The sequence below is a fragment of the Lynx canadensis genome, chromosome A1 (assembly GCF_007474595.2).
Source record: "Lynx canadensis isolate LIC74 chromosome A1, mLynCan4.pri.v2, whole genome shotgun sequence".
NCBI classification, from domain to species: domain Eukaryota; kingdom Metazoa; phylum Chordata; class Mammalia; order Carnivora; family Felidae; genus Lynx; species Lynx canadensis.
The window spans coordinates 156997839-157022315 of NC_044303.2; the positions used below are offsets into that span (position 1 = coordinate 156997839).

A 24477-nucleotide genomic window follows, 5' to 3' on the forward strand; every position below is an offset into this window, starting at 1 on the left:
TCTGGCATGTGGCCAGATCTCCTAGTTCATGCCCTTTGATTATTTTCTTTAGTTTATATCTTGTCTTCTCTGGAATAATCTATTAATTTTTTATGGCAGGAGAAACAGCCCTCCATAGAGCTTGCATAAATAACCAAGTGGAGAAATTGATTCTTCTTCTCTCTTTGCCAGGAATAGACATCAATGTTAAAGGTAAGTTTTCCATTTTTGTGGTCTGATCCAGTGTCTTAATATTTGTGGTATTAAATGGTTTTATGTCAACATTAAGAAAAATCACTTAAGTTTCTTTACCTAACATATCTTTAAAATATTACCAGTTACAAAACCAAGAAATTAGTGATTAATAGTGCAGAAACATTTTTTGTCCATATTTTGATAAGATCTCAAAATCCATATTTTAAAACTGTTTTATTTTCTTACAGTTAGAAATATGACTATGTGTTAGACATTTTTATCAAAGCATGCTATTTCTATATGAAGCATCTAGAAAGTCACACTGATAAAGGAAGCAGAATATCAGTACTTCACTACCAAAAGTCCTACTTTTGCTGTTCTAAAACTTGCCTTGATTTCTAATTTAGACAATGCTGGCTGGACGCCTTTGCATGAAGCCTGTAACTATGGCAACACAGTGTGTGTCCAGGAAATTTTGCAACGTTGTCCAGAGGTAGATCTGCTCACTCAAGTGGACGGGGTGACTCCTTTGCATGATGCACTGTCAAACGGACATGTAGAAATTGGCAAGCTGCTACTACAGCATGGGGGTGAGTGCATTTATGCTAAACGGGTTTTGATAAATTATCCAGTTTTTTGATGAATCCCTTAAAGGTAGACAGCATTTTATGTTTAAGATCTGTAAGGAAAGATGCCTTTATTTCATATTAGTGAAAAAGATAAAAAATCTCCTAGAACATAAGCACCTTTTATTTAATAGGGGTGCATTTTCATAATCCATAAATATTTATTTATTTTTATTAATTATAAAGCCTATTAGGTTTGTATATGAGGGTGTATTTTCAATTGAATGTGTTGATTTTAAATATTAATCCTTTTACTTAAATTGTGTAATGTCTTTGTGAACCAGCCATTTCTGAAAGCTTATTAATAAAAGAATGTAAATGTTCCATTGTGATTACTTGGATTTTTCATTCTTGTTTCATTTCTTGTATGTAGCTGCTAACGCGATTAATCTTTTTTTAATCTTTTTTTTAATGAGTCATTTCTTTACAGACTATAAAAAAAGATAACCTAGAATATCTTTTCTTCATTCATATTTTGCAGTCACTTAAGTTACAGTAGGAAGCTTTTTTTCAAATGATGTAACTGTTGTGCAGGGGTTTTGTGATGGAGATAACTTGAGCTTAATACTCATCTGCTTTTTCTAATTTTTGATTTCTGCATTTCAGATAGCACCTCCAACCCCCTCTTAAGTGAAGTTCTTCTTATATCTGAACTGAATAGTATACACTGTAGGTTAAATTTCACAGATAACTGATTTGTGTTTTACAAGAGAAACAAAGGAAAAGTGATGACTAGCTTGTAATGCAGAAATAAAAATTTGTGTTAAATTTCCTGTGACTTTTATTTGTGCTAACTTTAAAATTATTTTCTCTTATAATTAAAGCTGTTTCATTTTGCATGAAAGTAAAAAGCATGTTTTCTTTAGGTGTCTTTCACCCCCTTCCCTCCCTCCCCCCCCCAATATATACCCTTAAGTGAATGGTTGTATAGCTTGGTAGCTTAAGCAATTTGGTTATTTATAGTCTTCTCCTGCCCCCTAAAGGCCTTAGTGTGTCTGTTTTAGTGACACCATTTCATAATCAATATGTGTTTCAGTTCTTCCACTTTTTTTTTTTACTATTACATGTTTACTAAACTATCATGTTCTGTCTCCTAAGTGCTTTATTTTTCTACTCAATCACGTATGTGACATTCGAAGCCAGTATTTGGGCTTGCTTCAAATGATCTAAGTGATGGTAGAGCCATTATTGTATTAAGTCCAGCTCTTTGGAAGAGAATGGGATTATACTGACCAAAGTGAATTTTTCCATGGCTCTTGGTGAAGAATAGTAAATGTGTGAGTTTATTGTCATAAGAGAGGAAATCTACTTGTAGGTGAATTTACCACAGCCCTTTGACAGTCACACTTGCACTTACCTTTCTCGTAGTCATATTCTGACTTTGAATCTGTCAGATGGTTTAACACCATCATTATAGTAACTACATTAACTCTTCATTATGAGTTACCCAGTGTTGAGAGAAGTAATTTCAAGAGTTTACTTATATCTCTAAAGCCTTTGTTTACTTTTGGCATCTTGGGTCTATAATTTTCTTGTATTTTTTTTTTAAGAGGGAATCATTTGGTGCAGCTTTTTGAAATAAAACATAATGACGAGACCTACCTAATTTTGATGTAGAATTCTCTTTTTTCCATGAAACCAATCACATATTCTCATTGGCTGATCTTTTATATTAAATACATTTTATATCTAGACCACTACATGTGTTTCATCAGTTTCATCATTAGGAATTTTGGCAGCTTTAATCTATTCTCTGACAATATATTCTTCTGTTGTATGTAGGATCTTCTGATCATGTCTTCTAGTACTAAAACCTTTCTATCCCTTATAAAATTTTTATGGCAGAACGCATAAATAATTATAGGACTTGACAGAGGGGGGTACAGAGTACTCAGTGCTATGTAACCAAATACGGAGTCATTTTTCTTTTGCCCTTCCCATATTATCCTTTACTACCCAGGGGATAAACTCTTGAGTGCTTGCTAAGTAGATATAGATAGATTTAGCTAGGACCGAAAGATGAAATCTGATTTTGACCCAGAGAAGTTAACATTTAGTTTTTTGTGAATCAGTTTTTGTACTAAAAATTGAACATAAGCAGGAATAAGTGAAAAGTGTGATCTGTGGCTATGCAAGGTTTTGTAGTCTTTAATGCAGTCACCTATTAGCCATGGAAGGGGACAGTACTTTTTTTTCTTGGTAAAATTACGATACCTTTAAGACTCTTACACAAAATTGAAGATGAATATATTTTGTTAATATCTTCTGGGAACACTGAAATTTTTAGGTGAAGATGACAATTGATGAAGTTTTACACGCTTCTTTTAAATTTGTAGTTAAATCTATTGTTTATTGAACTAAGGCTTCTGTTTTTAGGCAAACCTAATTAGGCATTGCCGGAAAGTCTGAGTTTTTTTAATGTACCTTTATTAGGCATTCAGTTCATATAGCCAGTTAATTTTGTCAACATGAATTAGGACAAATTTGGATTGTAAACAGAGACCTGGATGCTTTTAAAAAATAGAGAAAACAACTGTTAAGCTGCCAAAATAAAAATGTTTTAACATTGTATGTTTTCTTTTTCCCAGGCCCGGTGCTTTTACAGCAGAGGAACTCTAAGGGAGAATTGCCCTTGGATTACGTGCTATCATCTCAAATCAAGGAGGAACTATTTGCCATTACAAAAATAGAAGATACAGTGGAGAACTTTCATGCACAAACAGAGAAACATTTTTACCACCAGCAACTTGAATTTGGTTCATTTTTACTTAGTAGGATGTTGCTAAATTTTTGTTCAATTTTTGATTTATCTTCGGAGTTCCTTTTAGCTTTCAAAGGGTTAACTCATCTAAATGAGCTGCTTGTGGCTTGTAAGAATTATAAGGAAGCCACCAGTGCTCACACCGACTGGTTATTGGATCTTTATGCTAGAAATATAAAGACATTGCAGACGCTCCCAAATATTCTTAAGGAACTGCCTGAGAATGTAAAAGTGTGCCCCGGAGTGCACACTGAGGCCTTATTGGTGACACTGGAAATGATGTGTCGTTCAGTCACAGAGTTTTCGTGATGATGCCAAAAACAATGAGTCCACTTTCCAAACGTAGTTAGCTTGCTTTGTCATTTCTCATGGACGTCATAGCTTATTAACAAATAATAATTTTATTTATTTATTGACAGAATTTGCAGCTTTGCTGAATTTCAAAAGCACTTAATGAGCTGCTGCAAAACTCTAAATGTAAGCCCCTGACTTTTTCCATGTTGTAGAATTTGACTCAGAAGTAAAAAGAGTTTCATTTGGTGTACGCTGTTTTCATTAATCTTTATTATTTCTTGTTCTGAAAATATTTATTTATATTGTACATGTAAAACATTTTAATTTAAATATTTTTTCAAATCAAAATGTAACATCCTCTGTTCGAGGGATTTGAGGTTTAGAATCATGACAAGGATATTCATGCATATGTGTACCTATAAGCATGTAGCTACCTGTTTTCTTCTCTGTAGGCTGTTGAGCTAAAATTACTCAGTTTAGTTTTGTTGTAAAATAAACATTTCTAAAATTTACAATAATAATACTCTCTTGGTTTTTAAATGCAGTGAATGTGCCAAGTTTGACAGTTTAATCCCTTGATCTACCTTATTTTAGCAGTTCATGTACAGTTTATTTCTACTCCATGTAATCACTATTCTGTAAGTGAAAACATATTGCTACGTACTAAGTTTTACCAAATATCAAGATTATAAGTGGTAACTAAGTAATAGATTTGAGATTATCTAAAATCTTAATGTGTAGTATGAATTTATGTTTCAATTTGCAGTTTTTTTTCTAACAGCAATTTATGGTAAGACTGAAAGAAAGGGTGTGGATAATAACCACTTTTGAAATTGGAGTTGCTTTACTTGTGGGAATAAGTTACACTGTGGTACAGCTGAAAAAGAAACATTAAAACTTCCATTTAGCTTTTTTTTTGTAACTAAAGTGATGATCTCATAGCAATTAATCTACTAAAGAAGCAAACTTTAGTTTTATCTCGGAAATCTTTTAATAAGATACAAATTCTGAGTGTTTTATTACTGGGTTTATAATCTAAACTGAAAACTGCTACATTTCAGCTGCTATATCAGCTCTGAATAAAAATCAAGGTTTCTTTTTTTATATTTTTAAATCAGTAATTTTTTACATGTACTGTAAGAAATATTAGTTGTTTCTAGTTAGCCTTCAGATGTGAAATAAAAGCCTCATTAATATTTACTTAATCTGCCAGAGTATCAGAGAAAACATGACGCAGCAGAGACTGAGGAACATTAAAATACTCAGAAAGATCTAGTAAAATGTTTCCCAACATGATGAATAAGGACTTTTTTATTCCAGAGAATAGCCACTCTACTTCAGTTGTGAAGGCATTGTGGAATAATTGCTTGGTCAACTAATACAAACTTAAATACATAGTTTTGAGATCTAACAGGCATAGTTACAAATCCCTATTTAATATCTTAGTAGCTAAATTATAAGGCAAGTTCCTTTCTGAGATTTTGTTTTCTTACCTATCAAATGGAAATAACACCAGGTATTATCTCTGTCATGATAGAATTGTTAGCCTATCACCTTATATGCCTCTTAATAAATGTTGCTTCTTTTCTAACTCTTACCTTCTCTTTTTAGCTACAATGAATCACTTAAGATAGTAATTGTTTAAATAGGTGATAATTCTAAGTTAATAAAATAATCAGTACTATGAGTTAGGGTTTTGCACGGCTAAGAAAAAGTAGTTTTCTAAATTAAATGATCTTAAGAAATATCATTTAGTTGCAATGAGAAGTAATTTTTCATAACCGTCTATCTGCCCACTTTTGCAAGTCATGATAATGTGAAATATTAAACACTAAAATGCTATTGAGGTCTCTGCCTTTAATCAGGTATCATTGTAGTTTTGCACTGACTCAGAAGTACAGCTTGGCAAACAGATTACTATGTTCTTTGTCCTAGTTAACAATATCAATATATGTATATGAATTTGAACAAATGTATGTGAATTTAAGCCTACAATGAGAAACTTGATTTCTAATATTCCTTGTTTTATTTTAGAAAACAATAGTTGCTTCAGATTGATCTTAGAGGTAGATGAAATAGAAATATTAATAAATAAAATTCATAGTCTTTTCGAGTCCTGGCTTTTAGTTGTAAATGTTTCAGAGTTCCAACAGCTGAAGGCAAGGCTGAGTTATGCTATTCTTTCTCATACATTGCTAGATTTAATATCGTAGTTCACTAGATTTGTTTTTAAAAAATCCTATCAAGGCCCTCATTACAAGTGTAAATAAATCCTGGAATAAGATTTCTGAGCTGTTAAGATGCGCCCTTCCCCATATGTAATCCCTACAAATATTTGGAATATAAAAGGTTTTAGAATGTTTACTGGTAGCTTCTTAGGAAGGGTCTCTTTGAAGTTAAAATTTTCTAGCTTGTTAGTTATTAATTTCCCTATGCAGAATAAAGTGGTCCACGTTTATACATTTTCTGTCATTTCCTTAACTCCAAGATGACCAGAAAAGCATTTATCCTTATATAAATCAAATGTGAAATTAATCAGTGTTTTTGTCTCTTGAACACCTACTATATTCCAGGTGGTGTGCTTAACAGGGCTGACTACAATAAAAGGAAAAAAGCTTACAGTCTAGGAAGGTAAACTAGATTGAAATATTGTTACTTTTATTGTCTTCTATATAGGCTGTTGAAAAGCTTTTCAGTTTGTGTGTTTCTAAAATGTGTAGTATATTAGATCTGAAAGTTTAATCCTTTGATCATTAGGATTTTAGCAATTCTGTTTTAGAGTGAGTATAATGTGGGGGGTGTGCTTTTGCAATCTTAGGGAATTAATACGCATTCCAGGTAAACAAAAATGCATTAATGCTAGGATACTTTATATAAACACCAGGAAATGTTTGCCATTGCTGTCTATGCTATTACAGAAAGTTAAATGAATACCTTCTCATGAAAACCCTATTGCTGGAATGTGCAATCCATATGCCTTTACACACCTTTCCAGTTAAGTTATGAACTTGATGAGAGCCTGTCACTGTTGCTCCTGAAGCAGTAAGAAAGGGTCATCTTTGAGTGACATGAGGCTCTCTTTCCCTCAGGCATTTATCACGCAGCTTCCACGCCAATCTCACCTCCTGCTGACGTGGAGCTTGCAAAATTCTGAATGATAATTGTTTTTATAACAAATGTGGATTGAGTTAGAAAGGTTGGGGGATGGCATTATTGGAATTAGGCTGTGCCTGGTGTTGTCAAAGTGTAGACATCAGTTCCATGGAAACATTGAATACTTAACTCTTTCTTGTAAATCAAATCATGTTATCAAAAAATTAACCTTTTGGGTTGAAATGAATTGTGGTGGGAGGATATTCTCTGGCAATTATTGCTCTGACTCAGAATTAGAAATTATTAGACTAAATTAATTGGAAAAGGTTGTGGGATTGTTTCTGCTTGGTTCCAAAGCATGTATTTTCCAACTATTGCAAATTTTACTAAAAGAAGACCTTTTTCAGATGACACAAAAGATTTTTACCATCATGGATCACTAGGTTTTTTAAAAAGTTTCTCGTTTCAGTAAGTGCTAGTCTTTGAATCATGCTTTCCAGTTCATGAAAGCCTGAAGCAACAAACGCCCATAAACATCTTTGTTTCTTGAGACCCATGAATTTATGTGAATTGTTAAGAAGGGGGGGAAGACATACTAAATTAATTGAGAATAGAGGCTTCTTAATGTTTCCCAATCACAAATCCAAATGATTAGCTTTTTATCACAGAGGAGTCTGCTGTTTGGGAGTACTTTTGTGTTATAAGCAAAATTATAATCTGATACATAGATATTTTCCAATATTTTGTATGTTTGAATTAATTACTATAGGCCTTTTTTTTAAGTGTAAGTGTATAGTTTTTGTTATAAATTCACTTACACTCTGTGTTTAAAAAAAAAACTAAAACATAACTCTTAGCACTAGATATACGTGATTTTTTTTTTATAATGTTGTCTTTGTACTGTTGAATATATATATTTTTTCTTGTTTAAAACAGAAATAGAGTGAACATATCTGGGTTTTTAAACTGCTTTCCTGAAATAAGATCCAGTAGTATTAAATTGGAAGGTAACCAGTAATCAGTTATTATAAAACCAATACTCCTAATAAAATAAGTATATGATATAATTTGTAGATCTATGTAGTGTGTGTGTGTATATATATATATATATATATATATATATGTATATATATGTGTGTGTGTGTGTATATATGTGTGTGTGTGTGTGTGTGTGTGTGTGTGTGTAGCTTATAACATGTAACATTGCTCTTAGTATAGACCAAAAAATAAAAGTTGCTTATTCAAGCATTTACAATTAGCTGTCTCCAATTACAACTGACACAAACATTTCCTCCAATTTTTTATCATGGTCTCCAAATCTTGTTAGGATATGAAACCCAGATTTGGTAAATACAATCTCCTTTCTTTCAAAAGCATCTGAATTGGAGCAAATGAACATTTATGCATAATGGGTGTTAAACATTAATAGAGAATGGCTAACTGCTTTGGAACATAGGATTTAGTTCTACTGAAGAATGTGGGTTTTTTTTGTTTTTTTGTTTTTTTTAATGTAGTTAGGAATTCCAGCAGGTAAATTGCACTGAACAGAAAATCTGGAATCCAGCTTTGAATTTACACCTATTATACTATCATTTATCTTAATAGTAGATGAACTGAAATTTCCAATGATTCTCCATTTTTTTCTGTCCTCAAAATGAAATAGTCCGGTTGAAAAAATCATTAATCTTCAAGTGGTGACAGATAAAAAGGACTTAGTTTGTTGTCAGTACTTCTCAACTTAAAGGTTAGGTCAGCAATGGCTTATGTCATGACACTGATAAATTTTTCTAATGACCAGAATAGTTTGATTTATAATAGTTTTTTGTTTTTGTTTTAAGGAATACGTATCTTTGCTATCTGACTCCAACCTAAAGATGCATTTCTCTATTTTGCGTTCTTTCTTTTTTTACAACATAGAGGTGAAATGACAGAGCAATAAGTAATACTCAGTAAAATTAAAATAAGCATTTTAAGAGCTTTTCATGAATTTTTAAAAGCATAATTGTAAAGATGAAAACTGGGCAAAGGGCTAAGGGGAAAATGGTCAGGAGTCTTTGTGGTTTAAAGGACTCAAGAGGGTAAAGATTTCTGTTGACTGAGAAGTTAATGAAAGTATAAAATCAGACAAAAAGCATATAGGCAGATTTCCTAATCTCAGGAATAAACTAACCTATCTTTGAAATTTTTGAATAATGTTCATTAACCAAAGGGTCAAGATAATTGTTTTGTTTGAGGGTCTTTTACTCCATTAAAAATAAAGGAGAATCAGAATCCCTGGTTTACTGGTATTATCAGAAATAGGCTATATTGACTAGCAATATTCAGGCCTTTCTTCAAGGTTAGGCCAATCTAGTTTCTTTCCCCATGACTTCAGTTCCTTTACTCTTCCTTGCACAATACTTGTAAGTTCATAGTCATGTTATTGGAGGAAATGGGCTTAAGGAGAGGTTGAAAGCCATTTACAAAAAAAATGGTTAGACTGGTTTTCTCTCAATGCCATTTTTCTTGACTAATTTTAGTTCTTTTTTAAAAATAGGATGTAATTAAAAATTAAATGTAATTAAAAATTAAGTAAAATTACGTAGGGGAATATATTATAAGCAAATATGTTGCTAATAGTGGTTGTATTTGTGATAGAATTTCGAATATTTTCTTCACTTCTCCAAGTTTCTTTGTAACGTGATTCATATTTATAATGCCAGTAACTCATTTATTTTTTAAAGTAATGCTCCTAACGTAAGAATCAAGTCTTGAAATTTTTCTAAAGCTCTTAATCAAAATGGCATCTACTGGATTTTTAAAATATAAAGTATATCTGTGATGCCTGGGGGCTCAATTGGTTGAGCATCCCACTCTTGATTTTGGCTCAGGTCACGATCTCACGGTTCACGAGATCAAGCCCCACATGGGGCTCTGTGCTGTCAGCATGGAGCCTGCTTGGGATTTTCTCTCTCCTTCTCCCTACCCCTTCCCTGCTTATACACACACCTAAAAATAAATAAACATTAAAAAAATAAAATATAAAGTACGTTTCTAAAACACACCATTTTTCTTCAGTGAAGGATATAATTAAATACAGTACCATCTAATGTAGATCTCAAAAAAATATATGTGGACTGTATGCCTCACCCCACCTTTGATTGTGAATCATTTTACTCATCATTTTACTGATAAATGCTGCTTCAGTCTTCTAAGCCTCTTCCAAGTAGTGTTTAGGGTGGGGTCATTAGGAAGATTCTTAAATTGTTAAAGATTAAACTTCTTCATGTAGAAACCTTGTGGAGTCATGATAACATAGCTTCACTATGAGCCTTTTCTGATTTTAGAAGTATTCATGGAACCTGAAGAATTACTTTTCTGATTGTTTTTTTGTTGTTGTTGTTGTTATTGTTTTTTTCAGATTCAACACCAAAAAAAGCAGGGAGAAACTAAGACTCAATCAAGGCTGTAGCTTAAATGCATTTGAAGGGAGTTTACTACTGTGTTACTGGGCATTTTTTTTCTTGTATCATCAACAGACTTGGAAAAAACTCACTTTTTACTATAGATTTTATTCTATACAACATTAATGCAGATACAAGCAGCCAGTGTCTACTGAGAGAATTCTTACCCTCTTCTCCAGAGCATATTATTTTGCACCTCTTCTGTGAAGGCTAGGAGAATGATTGCTTGTAAGGTACTATTTTAATAGTACAATTCAAAATAGAATATTTTAACAATTACTTTATATGAATTCTGTGGATACCTGTAATGTAACCATAATGCAGTGGTGAGTATTCCAGTAATTGTTTTTGGAGGGAGATTTCTCACCTGCTTGTCCGGTTTGTCACAGTCACGGGAAGTCATGTGTTATCAAGTACTTCTGTGTTCTCCGTATCAGCTTCTAGTGCCACGAGAGGGGTGTGTACCTGCTGCCCCACCCCACAAGAGTTAGTGTGCCTGACTCTTGGCTATCATGTGCCAGATGTTTTGTGCTAACCCCCCAAAAAGGTTTTCTCTGTTAAATCTGAAAATGCATTTTTTTTTTTATCCTACAGGGAAATTTTTAAAGTAGTGTTCAGTAACTTCAAATGAATAAGATGGACCGTCACATTGATCTATTTTAAAACTACTTTTTCAAACATATGAAGTATTTGACTTTTCCCAGTGGGTTCCCATGTACTTCAAAGACCCTGCTGTAGTTTGCTAGTTCTCTGTGTTAATAGAATCTTCCATGTAAGAGTTCCACATCAAAGGCAAGGAGTAAGTATACCATTGTGTAAGATTGGGTCAGAACTTGGGTCAGTTACCTATCGTGTTACACAACAGAGTCAACAAAAGCACAAACATTATCCCTCTCTGTATAATAGAAAATAGACACATAAGTCTTTATCAAATTTTTCTGAGAGTTTATAAGTTCTTGACACCAATAAGTTGTTTTCTGTGATTTCAGTATTACAGGTTACACAGATTTTGTCTTGTAACAAAATTTTGCTGTACAAAGGAGGAATGTTTTGTGCGAATGATGTAGAGTTTAGTTGTAAGGTTTCCAGTTCTCTGAATGGCTTTACTAAAAGATCTCTGAACTTGGGACACACATGGGTATTTCCTCCCTCTCAGCCCTCTTCTGTAGTCCAGCTGCCTCAGTAATTACTCTTGACTGTTGTCTCAGGTGGGTCTCCTGTAATCAAGAGACACTTAAGCATGGTTGGGGCCAGGTGTGCACCTTTCTCTATGCTGTGAGCCTTCCCCTAAACTTGTTACCATTTGAATTTTAGCAAAATAAAATGTCTCAAGTTGACTCATGCCTTTGTGAAACTTGTCTTTGATAATAAGTGGAACTGAGTCTATATTATCATCTTGGCACAACAGCAGCAACCAGCCAGCTCTTGGAATCTCTCGTGCTTTCCTCCTAAGAAAACAAGAGGTGGTTTGCATGTTCCTTCATTGACTCAGGTTGGTCACTCCTTTTCTCTCTTGAAGGAACACTGAAGAATCTCCAGCAGGGGAGAATTATGTTGCATTTTTACTTTTGCTACAAACTGAGAAACCTTTGGCACAGCTACTTACCTATTTCTGTTCTCCTTAATACAAATAAAACATTCATCTTAATATACTAATGCTGTTAATTGACTAGAGCAGAAGAGCAGTGCCATTAGATACTTTTTTAAAAACGGAGTTTCACGATTGTTCAGTAACATTTGGAGACACAACCATCATATAGATAAAAAACCGTCTACAGAAATACTGCTTGTGCATTTGAAGGACCACTTCTATGCTATTAATTTAAAATGCAAAGGAAGAAGATCTTGATAAATTGAAATCATTTGAGACCACTTACATATTTGATTATTGCACTTTTTTGATTCCAAGCACAAATCCCCTTGGAAATGTGGGTATATAATCATTAACTTCCAGCAAACCATTCACAGTGGTGTTAGTTTCTGCAGCAAGTGACCACTTTGGACATTTAATGTTTGGTTGTTTTTTTTGTTTTTGTTTTTGCATAGTATTCTTATATAACAAGAGATTTTGTTTGGTGTTTAATCTCAAAGATTCAGCTGAAATAACTTTTACAATGTGACTGCCACTGTACAAATGTAGAAACTGAGTCATAAGAGATAACATTTTCTCTCCAAAAAAAAGAATGGTTTATGTTTTTTTCTTTCAGTGAGTTACATCAGTCATCCTGGGAAAGAGAATTATAATTGAAAGGAATGACACTATTGTAAGTATTCATTACATTTTTTATGTAGTTTTAATTCATAGTTGACTGAGCAATTAGAAAAGTCTGGTTCCAGATACTCTAATCAAACAAATGAATTGGCATCTGTATACATACACATACTCACACATGACATTTAAAGCCCCAGAATTTAAATAAGCATCACTTTAATAATATCTGAAGCTCTTGCAAGAAATATAATGGTGGCTGTCTTTACTCTCTTACATAAAACTTCTGCATAAGACTAGTTAATACAAAATTAGACCACTTACAGCATTACAGACATTTGGATATTAAAATGGAAAAATAAGTTCCCATGGTCCCTGGGTAAGAGAGTTTACTACTAAATTGTTTTCATTTTTAAATATAGAATAAAATTCTATAAAAGATACTTTCCAGAAACCTGTCAATTAAATTTTGTTCTTACCTACTTTAGCTCCAGATTTGATTTTAATATACTGTCATTGGTTGGATCATTGCTTGTGACAGGCAAATCATATAATTAGGTACTTAATAAATGTATCACAAAGCAGACTTGCTTAAAAAAAATCTTTTATTTTTTAATTTTTTAATGTTTATTTTTGAGAGAGACAGAGCACAAGCCATGGGAGGGGCGAATCTGAAGCAGGCTTCAGGCTCTGAGCCGTCAGTACAGAGCCCAACGTGGGCCTCGAACTCATGAGCTGCAAGATCATGACCTGAGCTCCAGTCAGGCACTTAACTGACTGAGCCACCCAGGTGCCCCCCCCCCCCTCGCCAAAAAAAATCTTTTGGGGCGCCTGGCTGGCTCAATTGGTGGAGCATGAGACTGTTTGATTTCAGGATTGTGAGTTTTCAGAGCCCCAGTTTGGGTGTAGGGATTACTTAAAAATAAAATCTTTAAAAAAATTTTTCAACTCAGATTATCCTAGTGTATTCTATGGTTCAAATGTAATTTGTAATCCCTATAGCATCTGTCAGTTTGAGTCTGTGGAACAATACCAAAATGAACAAGTATTACATTCTTTTTATAAATGAAAAAGAAATTTAGTATGCTTTTCTTAGGAATCACCACAATTATTGGCAATAATACTTTCCCATGTGAATGACCTTTAGTGAGTTTACTCACTAAAAGATACTGAGGAAGGTATTAATAGTTGACAAGATTACTGTCTTTAGCAGTCTAACACCTATTTGGAGTGACATTTAATCTCTTAAATATATCTTGACATATTTACATGGAAAATCTTTAAAAACTAAAGTTAAAGAGCTTTCAAAAGGCAAAACTGTACCTATGTGAGAAGGGGAAAGAAATAGTTCAAATTTTATTAGACACAGTTTCTTCTTTTCAGCCTGTGAATGTAGTACTTTTGAAAGCAATGAAGATCCCTCTGAATATCATTTCATGCCTCAAGATAGTTCTTCCTCTTCTATCAACTTCATTCCATGCTCAATCCTTTAAAGGCATTGAGTTTCACACAACAATAGGGTTTTGGCGAAGGTCCTATGTGTGCAAACCAAACCAAGTTCCTCTAAGTGAAGTGTCATTTGTAAGAATATGCCAACAAGCCTCCAGCATTCCTCTCTCTACCACCACCACAGAAAAGAAAAAAAAAAAGAGTACAGATTATACTTAGAAAAGAGTTTTTTTTATTTAATGCAGTGAATGTGTAGTTAACATTACCATTAAACTTAACATCTGAAAGTTGGTAGAATGAAACAAAAATTGGGCATCTGTTAATGGTTACTATGCACTAGGTACATCTGAAGTTGTACTATATCAGGCTTGTAGACATTTGAGTAGACACTGTCAGCACACAACATAAATTTCGCATAAGGTATAATCAAAAGGTATTTTGAACAAATTAGCCCATCCATAAACTTTCTGTAGTAGCATCAGCTTCATGGAATATTATGTCTAAGTAACAAACAGTGATGGTGTGCAGATATAAGCATGTCATTATAAACATGGTGAGCTAAATAGAGCATATTGAGGTCAAAGCCTTTCTGTAGAAAGGGAATTTAATTGACATTCTCTTTCAAGCATAGTGTATAAACAGATCAAAATAGTTATATCATAAGAAATAGTATTTAACATAGCTTTAAAATAAAAATACTTTAAAAATTAGCTTTGATGAGATTAAATTTATTTTTTTAAAGAAAGAATCTTCCTTTAGAGTGAAATATATATATATTTCTGACTTTTCTACATTTTTCCATCACCCCCACCTTCACCCTATCCCAGTTATTAATAAAGTAGTGCAAAAACATTTTCTATAGCATTTTCACCCAAACTTAATCCTGTACCCGGTCAGGGAAGTAAAACATTCTCACCAAATTATTTCTCTCTCCAGAGGTATACTCCCTTGATTTATCAGGGAGTTAGGTACAAAAACTACCATAAGTCTTGGGAATGCAATTTTTAAGTATAGATTCTATGGTAAGTATTGAAACATTTTTGTAAAGACAAACTCCCCCCACCCCATAAGCAGTTGTATCTTTTTTTTTTTTTTTTTTTTACAAAATAGGTTTCATGCATTCATATTATCAAGAATAGTTTTTCTATAAATGAATATAATGAAACACTAGCATATCACTTAGCACACTGCATTCTCCTTTACATTAAAATTCACACTAATAACAAAAATTATACTATGCATTAAAGCATTTCAGTAATTTAATGAGAAAGCAGATACTTTGTGAGAACAGTTGAATAGTAAATATTTTTAGATGCACAGAGACACCAAAAGCAATACGGATTTAGTTTGCTAGTATTTGTGACAACTGAACTGGGTTGCTAACCCACTAACTTGATATAAATTAAAGTAGTGATAGTATAAAAATTCAGATAGGCAATCATTTATAAACCTGGCAGTATTTACGTGTAGTCCTGTAGAGATTTTAAGGTTTTAGATGGAATGATAGAAGGTTTGGAAGTTTTCTTTGCAGAGTATGCAGGATTATCTTGACAGAGTGACTATACCTTCACTCATTAGCTTAAAATGAGCCGAGTCATATCTTTATAATTTGCACAGGAATGAATGTCAGGATCTGAAGTAGAACTACTATGTTAAACTGAAATGCATCTGTTCTATTATTCAGATTTTGGGATCTCCCTTCTCTTTTGAAATGTATAAAACATAGAAAACTGTAATGGATTACTTAGCAGATAAAAAATAGTCACATTAAAAAAAAAACTTTAAAATCAAATTGACATTTACATTTTATGTAGATTTAATAGAGCACAGCTGAGCATTTAATGTGATATTCTAGTTCTTCCACTTGTAATTAGAGACATGTATATCTCCCAGTGTTACCATTCTTATATTTGTTGTTTCAGTGTGTTGTATTATTATCCACAGCCACCAAGGCTTTCACACAGCAACAGCTAAACCTTTATCAAATTGAGTCTGTACAATGGAAGTATATTTTCAAAGACATATGCCTTTGTACACTATTTACAAATTCTCTCGATCATGATAAAAAGACAAAATAAATAAAAAGCAGGAAGAAAGGAAATGCTGCTGAGGCTGAAGGCTTTTTCTTTTATCTTCCCAAACAGATGCTGGTCTCCTCAGTGCTGGGAGCTGACTAGCCAAGATTGTTTTTCTTCCTTTTACATGGGCTATGAGAAGGATCTGGTTTCAGTTCTTGGTATTGCACCTGTTTAAACAGAGTTCAGAGAAAGACTGGTCAGGTGGTCATTTTCTGGCAAAGGAAGGAAAAGCAAAGGAATGAGAGACTGTGTTTGGAGTCAGGGGTGGGAAGAGTGCTCACCCTGGAAGCTGTATGAGATCTGCAGCTGGGATGCAGAAAACAATAGAGTGATACAGCAAGAATCAGAAGGGAAATCCTGCCAGAAATTACATGAGAGCCCTGATGTGAACTTTGGTTAATAGGCTGGGTCTTCACTGTCCGTAACACAAAGCAAAACCATCTTTATCTGTTTTGAAAGACTGGATAACAGTTCTTTGCAATTTGTTTGTTTAATACAGGCTTAATCTCCCTCCAGCCCACTCTCCTGACACCAAATCAAAAACTCAACTGAAACAAAAGAAAAAAGGTATTGCTGCCAGTAGCTTTAAGATTTCGATTAAAAACATTTTTCATTCATTCTGAAAATAGTTGATGATTAATGGGCATTAGTTAACCTCAAAGAATTTTAAAGGACTGAGATGTGCCCCAGTCTTCAAACACCAGTTTTTCTCCCTGGCCCCACCCCCCACTAGTCTCCATGCAGTTTTAAAACTCAATCCCTGCAGATTATGCAAAGAAAGGTTTTTCACATGTCCTTTGGCACTTCTGCTTTCATCATCTATAGTCCCATTTCCTCCCTTCAGGTAATGGTGACTTCCCTTCACAAACTCCAGCTGAACCTTCCTTGGAGGAAAATTGCCCCTAAGAGCCCGGGTAGGTTTTTGATGTAGCTCTCTCTCTCCTTTCTCCACTCCCCATTCTTTATAAAATTCTTCTTGGACAACACCCCAAGTGGGCTACTTTCCTGAAAGGCAAAATCTGCTACAGGCCTTTTTCACTTTAATTGGTTCTTCTAAAACCTTTGAAATTAAAAGAATTAAAAGTTAAAACCCAAAGCCATACAACATTAAATAGTAGTAATCGTAGTGAAACCTACATACCACTTGTACATCTGAAGGGACTCTGGAAAGGAAGTCAAGTAGTTCATTGTTATCGATTGCATATGGACTCCGCAGCTTTTTTGTAAATTTATTGATACCTGAGAAAGTGATAGATCAAAGATGATTGAAATCTCCAGTTAGGAATTAATCATGTATATTTTTTATATGTCGCAGTGACTTAAAGATCTGGATTAAGGTGCTCTTCAGTCTTGACTGAATGAAGCAGTAAACCCTTTTTTCTTCTTCCCTCCCTCTCCTGTTTCTTTCTCTCCTTTCCTTTGTCCACTTCCTCCCTCCATCCCCACTCAGTGGCTGCTCTGGTTTTCTCTTTGTACTTTAATGGCTTCTTCCCCCACAGGAAAGACTTTTTATCTGGAAAACAAAAGGCAGTTGGCAGCACCTTGCACTGCTGCATTTTGCTTCACCACTCAGTCTCACGTGACTAGAAGCCCTGTTTTAGTGTTCCATCTACTATGAAATTTGTCTCCTTACATTGTTTTCAAGGCAGAAAGTCTGATTTACTGGTTTTCCCTTTTTCAAAAGATAAACCTTACTGGGTTTTGTTTTGGTTTTCGGCGGGGGGGGGGGGGGCAGGGAGGGTGTTAATATGCAAACTAAATGTTTAGAAGATACTTGTCCTTGTGGGGTTTTTTTTTCCCCTCAAAATGACCTGAAATGAGAGTTTACCACCAGCTTTTTAAAAAAAGGAACCTCTTTAAGATGGTGATGCAAGAAGATCCTGAACTCTCCTCCTACACATTAGGTGCTGAGAGAAGGCTTATGTCAATGCAGGTAGGAGAGGCTGGGACACAAATCTCATCATAAACCTTACCTCCAGCATGGCAACCCATAGTCAGGAATGAACTAAAAACCTGTAGCTTCTCCCTGAGGACTGAAAGGTTTGAACCCCACATCAGACACGCCAGGCTTTTAAGACATGCACCTAAGAGAAGACTCTCCAAAACATCTGGCTTTGAAAAACAATGGGGCTCATGTCAAGGCTACAGTGCTCTGAGAAATGGCTCTTAAAGGGCTTGAATGCTTGAAGTCACCCCCGCGCCCAATATGGAAGCAGGTAATTGAGGGGTGCCTGGACTTTGTATGGGAGGGGCTCATTTGCTGGTCTTGGAGCATCAACTCGAGAGGCAGGCACACATTCAAAGGACAGCTGGAGTGCTCTGAGGGCCAACGACAGGGGGTGCCATCTTTGTACTTTCCCTCTGCTTTGCTCCAGCTGGTGTGTGCCATCTTCATCCTCTCCCTTTGCCACGCTCCAGAGTGTCAGTACCTCCCTGAGGGAAGCTTTGACACATGTATGGTGCCCCAGTTTTATGTCTGGTTTTACTTCTAGGAGGTGGCTCAATATGGTGACGTAGGATGATCTTGAACTCACCTCCTCCCATGAACACACCAAATCTACAGCTACATATGGAACAGTTCCCTCTGAAAAAGACCTGAAAACTAGTTGAGCAACTTCTTCACATCAGGCAACAAGGAAAAGGCCAAAGTGAAGTGGGTAGCAGAGGCTGAGACACGGTCTCTACCCCAGCAAGGCAACCCACAATCACAACGTAACTCACAAACCCGGAGCGTCTCTCTGAGGACCAGCAGGTGATACCTTGTGTCAGGCACCCTAACTTTTAATTCCTGCACCTAACAGATGAGCCCCCAACACATCTGGCTTAGAAAACCATGAGCCCTAAAGAGCTGTAGTGAAATTGAGAAATGGCTCAAAGAGCTAGTGTGCAGACTCTCTTGCCCCAGGGTGCAGCACAGAAGCAGCCATTAGAAATGCACCCAGACTTCAAGAAATGAAGATCTTTCCTATAATCTTAAAGCTTCAGCTGGAGGGGCAGGGACCTGCTGGGACACTCTTCTGCTTGTGGGTGACATATTTGCACTCTCTGTCTGCCTTGTAAAGCTGGTGGGTGCCATCTTTACCCTCCAACTGGCAGGCACCATCTTCACACTCTCCCTCTGCCACGCTTCAGAGCACCAGCATTTCCTGGACGGGAGTTTTTGCACACATCTGGTGCCTTTGCTCTTGTGGCTGCCAGCAAGGGGACACCCCTTGATTGCTGGGCTCAGTAGGCCAGTATTGCTTCCATTCCTGAGTTGCATGGGACTCTAACAATCAGACCATCCTTGGCAGATGACCATCCCCAGGACACTGTACACATAGCAAAGGGAAAGATCCTCCCAGTTGCTCAGAGAAAGAAGCCTATTTGCAAGCTTTGGCCTTCTGGGCCACCTTCTGCTCCGGCACACTTAGAATAATATGTGGGAGAGTTCTCAGGGAACAGAGTCCAGTGGATACGGTCTTTGCACTCTCTGCCTCACTAGAGCTCATAAATATCTCCCCAGGAAGGTGCTTATATCCTTGTTTGACACCCTTGATTTTTTGTAGCTACTTTTGGTGGATAAGGTGCTGCTTGTGTTTCTGAGTCCCACACATTTCTATAGTCCCAGGCTACAACACACGTAGTCTGTGAAAGAGAACTATTTGTCCTGGAGCTGCAGGCCTACATGACAAGCTTTAAGTTTGGCATACATCTACAAGCTTAGAGACGTGCTCTGAGGAAGTGAGTGCAGCAGGGTGTCATCTTTCTGCTGTCCCTCCACCTCACTACAGCTCCCTGGCATCTCCTAGAAAGGAGTTCACACACTTACCTGGAGCCCCAGTTTTAGTCACTGTCTCCCAGGGAATATTCTCTAGATAACCTGGTTCTAGTGGCTAGAGGGGCTTATGTGCAATCCCATAGAAATTATAGATATATGTTTGCATTCTTTATATATTTATATTTACATAAATTTATAAATATACATAAATTTATATATGTGTGTATGTATATATATACATATATACATATATATGTGTATGTGTGTGTATATATATATACATATATATACATATATATGTGTATGTGTGTGTATATATATATATATACATATACACACACACATACACATATATATATATTTAAATTGCATTCTTTAACAGCTGCTGCCCGAGGGTTTGGTTTCCAACCAGCCTGAATCTAGGTACTAACTGGTCTTGGCACACCATCAACTACAAGGAGCTATTAAAATAAGCTACTCAGACAATCAAAAAGGTTAGAGAGACAACCAAGAGCTAAGGCAGGGTTGAATAATAAGGTTCACCTCCTAAACAAGGCCAGCCTTTCAAGAATGGGAGAAGTGTCTTTTCATCTAATGCACAGAAAACAACAGTCAAGGTAAATGAAGAAACAGAAATATGTTCCAGAGGGAAGAAAAAGATAAAAATCTCTGGAAAAACCTTAAGGAAAATGGTAGGTAATTTACCTGATAAAAGTCCAAAGTAATGGTCATAATAATGTTCACCAAATTCAGAAGACTAGAACACAGTGAAAATTTCAAAAAAGAGATGGAAAATATAATGAAGTACCAAATAGAAGTCACAGCTGTAGAATCCAGTCACTGAACTGAAAAATACATTAGAAGGATTCAATAGCAGACTAGATGAAACAGAAGAAAAGAACAGTGAACTCGAATACCTAGCAGTGGAACTACCCAGGCAGAGGAGATTAAGGGACATGGGGCAAAACCAAGCATACTAACACAATAGGGGTCCCAGAAGGAAGTGAGAAAGACAAGGGGGTTGAAAACTTCCCTAAACCTGGGAAGGAAACAGGCATCCAGATCCAGGAAGGCCAGAGAGTTCCAAATAAGAGGAAGGCAAAAAGACCCACACCAAGGCATAGTTTAAAAGAGAAAAGGTAAAGACCAAAAAGAAAAGTCCTAAAAGCAGCAAGAGAAGAACAACTTGGTAAGTAAAGGGAACCCCCATAAGACTATAAGATTTTTGTCAACAGAAATTTTGCAAGCTGGAAGGGAGTGGCACAGAAGCTGAAGGAGTTCATCACCATGAAACTGGCCTTACAAGAAATGTTAAAGGGACTACTTTTAAGCTGAAAAAGGATGCTAATTAAAAAGAAAATATGAAAGTATAGATCTCACTGGTAATGGTAAATATATAGTAAGGGTAGTAGATTAATCACTTACAAAGTTAGCATGAGGGTTAAAAGACATAATAAAACTACAATAATTGGTTAACGGATATTCAAGATTAAAAGATGTTAAATGTGGGACACCTGCGTGGCTCAGTCAGTTGAGCATCTGACTTCAGCTTACATCGTGATCTCTCAGTTCATGAGTTTGAGCCCCACATCAGGCTCACAAGCTGTCAGCACAGAGCCCACTTCAGATCCTCTGTACCCCTCTGTCTGCCCCTCCCCTGCTTGTGCTTGCTCAAAAATAAAGATGTTTAACATCAAAAACATAAAACACGTGGATGGAGGTTAAAATGTAGAACTTCAAAATACATCCAACCTTACAACGTTACCAATTTAAAATAGACTGTTATAAGTTGTAATATATAAGCTTTATGGTAACCACAAGGCAGAAAGCTCTACTAGATACACAAAGGATAATAAAGCAACCAAAGCATACCACCAAAGAAAGTTATGAAATCACATAGGAAGAGAGCAAAACCCATCTATATATATGCTGCCTAAAAAAGACTCATTTCAGATAGAAGGACACAGAAAGTGAAGGAATGGAAACCAAAAGAAAACTGGGGTAGCTATGCTTACATCAGACAAAACATACTTGAAAACAAAAACTGTAACATGAGACTAAAAAGGGCATGCGATGATAAAGGGGCCAGTCCAACAAGAGGACAGAGCATTTTAAAGTAGTTATACAGCCAACATAGAAGCACCTAAACATGTAAAGTCAATATTACCAGACATAAAGGGAGCAATAGCAGTATAATACTAGAGTACTTTAATACCTCACATCAACACATAGATCATCCAAGCAGAAGATCAGTAAGGAAGCAGTCTTAAGTGACATGTTAGACCACATGGACCTAACAGACATGTATAGAACATTCCATCCCAAAGCAGGAGAATATGCACTCCTCTCAAGGGCACATGGAACATAACATTCTCCAGGATAAATATGTTAGGCCACAAAACAGATCTTAATAAAACAGATTGAAATCATATACATCTGAAAAAGATGAAAAAAACCACAATGGTATTAAACTAGAAATCAGTTATAAGAAGAAAACTAGAAAATTCACTAATATGCGGAGATTAAATAACATGCTACTGAACCAATTTGTCAATGAAGAAATAATACCTTGAGACAAATGGAAATAAAACATACCAACATGTATAGGGTACAACAAAAGCAGTTATAAGTGGGAAGTTCATAGCAATAATGCCTACTTCAATTAAAAAAAAAAATCTCAAACTAACTTTACACCTCAAGGAACTAGAGAAGAAAACAACAGGCAAAACCCAAAGTTAGTAGAAGGAAGGAAATAATAAAGTTCAGAGCTGGTTCTTTGAAAAGATCAGTAAGATGGCAAACCTTGAGTTAGACTTACCAAGAAAAAAAGAAGATTTAAATAAAATCAGAAATGAAAGGATATGTTAAACCAGAAACCATACATGTATAAAGGAGCATAAGAGACTAGTGTGAACAATTACACACCGACAAATTGGGAACCTAGAAGAAATGACAAATAAAGATGGTAATAAGCTCCTTGACATTGGTCTTGACAATGTTTCAGAGTGGACACCAAAAAGCAAAGACAACAAAAGTAAAAATAAACAGGACTACATCATACTAAAAAACTGCACAGCAAAGGAAACCAGCAATAAAATAAAAAAGCAACCTACTGAATGGGAGAAAATATTTACAAATCTGATAAGGGGCTAATATCCAAAATATATAAAGAACTAATAAAACTCAACAGGAAAAACAAAAACACAGTCCAATTAAAAAATGGGCAGAGGATCTTATTTTCCAAACAAGACCTACAGATGGCTAACCGGTACACGAAAAGATGCTCAACATCACTAATTATCAGGGAAATCAAAACACCTTGAGTTATCACCTCACACCTGTTAGAATGGCCATTATTCTTGTCAAAAGACAAGGAAGAACAAGTGCTGGCAAGCTTGTGCAGAAATAGGAACCTCATTCACTGGTGGTGGGAATGTAAACTGGTGCATGTGGAAAACAGTATGGATAATCCTCAAAAAAAAAAAAAAAAAAAGAAAAGAAAAATTGAACCACCCTATGTCCATACAGTTCCACTTCTGGATATTTAGCCAATGAAAACAAAAACACTAACTCAAAAAGATAAATACACCCTCCTGGCACATGTTCATCGCAGCACTGTTTATAATAGCCAAGACATGGAAACAACCTAAGTATCCACTGACAGAATAAGGAAATCTTGCCATTTACAGTAACATAGATGGGCCTTGAGAGCATTATGCTAAGTGAAAAGAGTCTAAGACAAACATCTTATGATTTTACTTATATGTAGAATCTAAAAAAATAATAAACCAAGCTCATAGATTCAGACTGGTAGTTATCAGAGGCAGGAGGTGGGAGAATGGATGAAATGAGTTGAAGGGGTACAAATTCATGGGGATGTCATGTATAGATAGCATGGTGACTCTAGTTAATAATCCTGTACTGCATATCTGAAAGTCACTAAAGAGTAGATCTTAAAAGTTCTCACCATAGGAAAAATGTTTGCACTTCTCCATCTCTGGCAATGAGATTTTCAGAAAGCAATTTTCCTTTTAAATTACACAAAATTTAAATTTAATGCTTGCAAAAGATGCTGTGATTGACTTACTTGGATCACTTTTGGACTAGAGCAGCCAAAAACCACGACAGAGGAGCTATATCTACCCATACTAAGTTATTCAACAGTGAATCCTCTGCTCTTACCTGAAGAGCAAATGTCGTTGGAGGGCAAACAGGGGAAATTGGAGCTATTACAGAAACAAAAACTGTAATGGGATAGCAATGTCAAAACAATACACAAAACCAGAAGTATCTATCCCACATATTCTATGATACAAGGTAGAATTTCAGTGAGATAAGTCTACTCTGAAATTTATATTGCTCTTAATAAGTGACCAAGCATATTCACATATACAAAATAAATTAACAGCTTTATATGAGATCAACAAACCGAGCTGTAACTTAGAGGATCTTGGCTCTTCTTCAGGAAGTTCAGCAGAATAAACTTCTTTTGCAGTCTTGAATTTGGTCTGTCTCCCCATGTGAGACCCATGTCTTAAATTTCTGGTTAACATTTCAGCAATCACCTAGCACTAAAGAAATACTGTTCTT

At 35.4% G+C, this 24477-nt stretch overlaps 2 protein-coding genes across 23 annotated transcripts in view; one reads left to right on the plus strand and one right to left on the minus strand.

Annotated features, from left to right (window-relative positions):
• Positions 1-10605, plus strand: part of SLF1 (SMC5-SMC6 complex localization factor 1) — a 91200-nt gene extending 80595 nt beyond the window's left edge. For all 3 annotated transcript variants that reach the window (XM_032593678.1, XM_032593680.1, XM_032593679.1), the window contains exons 19-22: positions 100-192; positions 582-764; positions 3389-6486; positions 10349-10605. In XM_032593678.1, coding sequence (XP_032449569.1) covers positions 100-192; positions 582-764; positions 3389-3870 — 758 coding nt within the window. In that variant the 3' untranslated portion in view covers positions 3871-6486; positions 10349-10605. The remainder of the gene's footprint in view (positions 1-99; positions 193-581; positions 765-3388; positions 6487-10348) is intronic.
• A 3653-nt stretch (positions 10606-14258) lies between these two features.
• MCTP1 (multiple C2 and transmembrane domain containing 1) overlaps positions 14259-24477 on the minus strand; it is a 537798-nt gene continuing 527579 nt past the window's right edge. For 14 of the 20 annotated variants that reach the window (XM_030324980.1, XM_030324949.1, XM_030324905.1 and 11 more), the window contains 2 exons: positions 17269-17366; positions 14259-16294 (listed from right to left, as the gene is read on the minus strand). In XM_030324980.1, the coding sequence (XP_030180840.1) occupies positions 16223-16294; positions 17269-17366 (170 nt within the window). In that variant the 3' untranslated portion in view covers positions 14259-16222. Of the gene's footprint in view, positions 16295-17268; positions 17367-24477 lie in introns of those variants that run through there. The other 6 variants (XM_030325059.1, XM_030325053.1, XM_030325030.1 and 3 more) reach the window with 2 other exon arrangements.